The following is a 3713-nucleotide window of genomic DNA, read 5'->3' as shown; positions in this document are numbered from 1 at the left end:
AGAGTGTTTCACACAGAGGTGAGAGAGAGAAGAAAAAGCTTCATGGTGATCTCACCAACGCCACTATAAATAGGTGGTGCAATGACAGCTTTCCTTTTTAAAAATAGAAAACCACACACATATGTAACAGAGAAGACCATATAGTTCCTGTATAAACCAAAATATCAGTACTGAGAAGCTCTTAAATGCAGTAAGCTTCTGAGAAAAAAGTTCCAAGACGTCCTTCAGGGTGGTTTGTTGGTTTGGTTTTTTTTTAATACGAGTTAACAACAAATATAAAAAGGCTAACTTTAACGTATGGTACAGATGAGTGGTAAGTGCAAACAACAGCTGGAGGATGTCTGATAAAGCAGTTCTGTTTTTGTACCAAGATGATGATTTAATTCTGGGAACACAGAACAGCAGTTGCTACTCTTTACCCAATAAAAAAAGGATTCACAAACCCCAGCTGCAAGCACATGATCCACGCTGAGATGGCAAAACCTGGGTGTTTCCAGTTGCCCCAGTTACACATCACACGGACCAGCACACTGACGGAAACACCACTCCCCACTCTGCTGCTCTCTAACATACCTTATTTTGCTTGCTGAATCTATCTGTCTGCGTCTTTCACTTCAGCACCAGTAAGTGGCCAAAGTGAATGCCGTTTCAGGCAGTATTTGCCTGCAAGAGAAACTGAACCACAGTTTCTTTTTTTTATGTTCTAGTACATCTAATACATTTTAAAAAATGATGAGTACATTTCAGTGCATATAATACCGTTATTCTGCAATGTTAACAGAATCCTTAACTTAAGCCTTAAAGCCTAATAAAGAGCTTTTAGGGGAAAAGTCATGGCTCCTAACATGTAATATTAGAAAATCAGCCTACTTAACACGCAAAACTCAGAGAAGAGCAGCCTGTACCTCCTCCACCTTTAGACCACTCTGTAACTGACCCTCTATGACTGCCAGCAGATGCACGATATGGATTCCCTTGACTGGGAATAACTTGAAGGATTTATTCATGCAAAAGGATGCTACAGAGAGAGGTCTCTATGGAAAAGCTGTAGTTTTAATTTGATTAAATTTTATTCTAAGAAGCAGGAAGAAAAAAAAAAAATAAATAACTTGTCCTGCCCAGGACAAGTTCCTCACCTCCGCAATGCTTAGCACCGAACGGCCTCTAGTGGTTTCAGTTCGAACAGCACCATGCTCTTGAATCGCATTTTAAACTGGTTTTAACAACCATACGGATTCAGTAGTGTGAAACATCAGAATTCAACTTACTTATTTAACAGCGATTAACAACACAGCTTCAGAAGTACAGCAGTAATACACAGCAAAGGAGGAGGACAGAATTTCGCTTCTTTTTCCACTAGTGTGTAAGCAAACAGGTAAAAAGGCTCGCTACGACAAGGGTTTGCAAGACAGCCACGCGTGCAGGGAATGCTGCTATGCAGTCAAAACCAACCCGTTAAAACAACTGTCCCTACAAATCCCAAGGGGCAGATGGGTTGTTGATCAAACCTACACTAAGAAACAACTTACAGATGATTCTTTCAAGCTACAAACTCTAGGTGTCAAACACTCGGAAAACAAAACTCCTACTGATTTCCTACTCCTACTGAGATTCCTCGAAAGACATTATACTCCAGATTCCTAGTTTACATACACATTCAGCTCAAGATTTCCCAGTGACTCTTCTGCACTCCTTCCAGCTGGGCCTGTGAGCTTTCACCACAGTAACGTATTCACACAGGCAACACAGCCAGAAGTCTGAAACCAAAAAATGAACTTTTATTAGGGCATTCCTTTTAAGTGATTATTAAAAATACATAGGGAAGTGATAAGAATACCAAGATCATTTTTATATCTTGAAAAGAAAAAGAAATTGCAGAATAATCTGGAACTGAAGAATTTATCCTGATGATTGAAAGTAGCAGCATGGCCACTGGGCAAAATGAACTGCTACATGGCATCAAAGAAATAACTGATACCTTTCATTCACAATAATTTACCTACTGTTGTAAGGAGAAATTGAATTCAATAACGTGATTTAAAAAAAACTCAAAATCCACCCGCATGGTTTTACCGATCTTTAGAACACTAACAAATTAATTATTCCAAATTTCCTACACTGCATGCAGTAAGTATAAAAATATGCTTAATGTAACAAAAAATTTTAGTTTAGTTTAGTAGTTACTATATTACCCACTCATTATGCTTCCAGTTACAAGGCATAGGGTATGGACTAATATCAACAAAAAAAAGAGATGCAAGATCAAAAAAAGTCCTAAGGAATGTCACCCAGAAAAGTCTGTTTTGAAATCTTCCAGCTTAGGTGTCCTTGTATACACTTCCCTTTGAAATGGGAAAATAAGAAACTAACAAGTTTGAGATACTAAGTAACTCACTTGCTCCCCTCTAGCAACTTCTAAGTACCACTCTCAGTTTCTCCTTTTTAGCAACAAACGTGGTTATAAAGTAATGCACTGCTATCCATAGACTATTTTGTATGTAGATCTTTACATCCCTCTTAAAAAGCAGAAAAATCAGTCCCAACGCTTAAGAGTTTGCATTAGACTTCCTAGTGAATTTTACTTCAAAGTGCCAAAATGAATGAAGATGAAATTCCGTTCTCCCGTGTGTCAATAAAGGGCAGCAGCAGAAGGGAAGAGTAAAGGCTGTTACCTCAACGCTGAACACCCATTCCCATTACTAAAATTCTCTCCTAACATTGAAATCCAAGAAAAAAATCAATAAATAATTACCATTGTTTGAAATAAGCAAAATCTCTCTGTGTTAGCTAAACAATGGAAATAATCAATACATTCTGTAACAAAGGAAAGAAAAAACTGCAGTTAGGAAAGGAAGACACAGTTACCTGTGGCCTCGAATATCAGACTGATCACAGACTCCTCCTAAAGCAATTCTGTGGAATTCTCGACCCAAAGTCTTTGCAATTGATCTTCCAACACTAGTTTTACCAACTCCTGGGGGTCCCACAAAGCAAAGAATGGGTCCCTTGAGGTTGTTTTTAAGCTGTCTGACAGCTAAGTACTCCAAAACTCTCTTCTTCAACTTCTCCATAGCATAATGATCATTATCCAAAAGAATTCGAGCTGCACGAATTTCAAGGCGATCTATCAATCATTGACAACAGAAAAGGTATCAGCACATTGACCTTTAAAAATAGAAAAAAATTCATTCTACGATACAATAGAATCAAAACACATTCATCATTGCAATCCCAAACACACACGTATTTCAGACGTTTTCCTAAAACCAAGAAATTACAATTCTCCTTTAGTAAGAAAATGAGACGTTAGACAGATCATAGAACTGATATTGAAATTAAAAAAAAACCCCCAAACCCTCCTTTTCACTGTGTCACAGATCAAAATCTCATCCAAATTAACTTAGTGTCTATTCTAGAACAGTGATTCAATGATAAGCAAATTTTTCAGCATTTGCTTTCTCACAGAAATAAGTCTGAGCTTGTAAGGTCTTCTCAAAAGACAAATTCATCCCTGTGTCTCACAAACAGAGCAAAATCTTATGGCTTGACGGGCAGGCTTTACTTGCTATGCAACACTTACAGTGATTTGGCACTGTATTTTTTACATGTGATACTAGGAATGGAAAAATTAGGTTTTTGCAATTGCCATAATTTGAGATAAACGGTCAGGCCTCACCGACGGACATTAACTAATGCTCTACACACAGCAGGAA

The 3713-nt window shown here is 37.8% G+C and overlaps 1 protein-coding gene across 1 annotated transcript in view; it reads right to left on the bottom strand.

Moving 5' to 3' along the window:
• The window catches only part of LONP2 (lon peptidase 2, peroxisomal), a gene marked incomplete at its 5' end in the record, with an annotated part of 37137 nt that overhangs the window by 28285 nt on the left and 5139 nt on the right, over positions 1-3713 (bottom strand). Inside the window, one exon of the mRNA XM_010145926.1 lies at positions 2866-3124. Within this exon, the coding sequence (XP_010144228.1) occupies positions 2866-3124 (259 nt within the window). The remainder of the gene's footprint in view (positions 1-2865; positions 3125-3713) is intronic.

This window comes from Buceros rhinoceros, unplaced genomic scaffold (genome assembly GCF_000710305.1).
Source record: "Buceros rhinoceros silvestris isolate BGI_N320 unplaced genomic scaffold, ASM71030v1 scaffold31341, whole genome shotgun sequence".
NCBI classification, from domain to species: domain Eukaryota; kingdom Metazoa; phylum Chordata; class Aves; order Bucerotiformes; family Bucerotidae; genus Buceros; species Buceros rhinoceros.
Note: the sequence above shows the minus strand (reverse complement) of the source record. Positions and strands in the feature narration are given on the sequence as shown.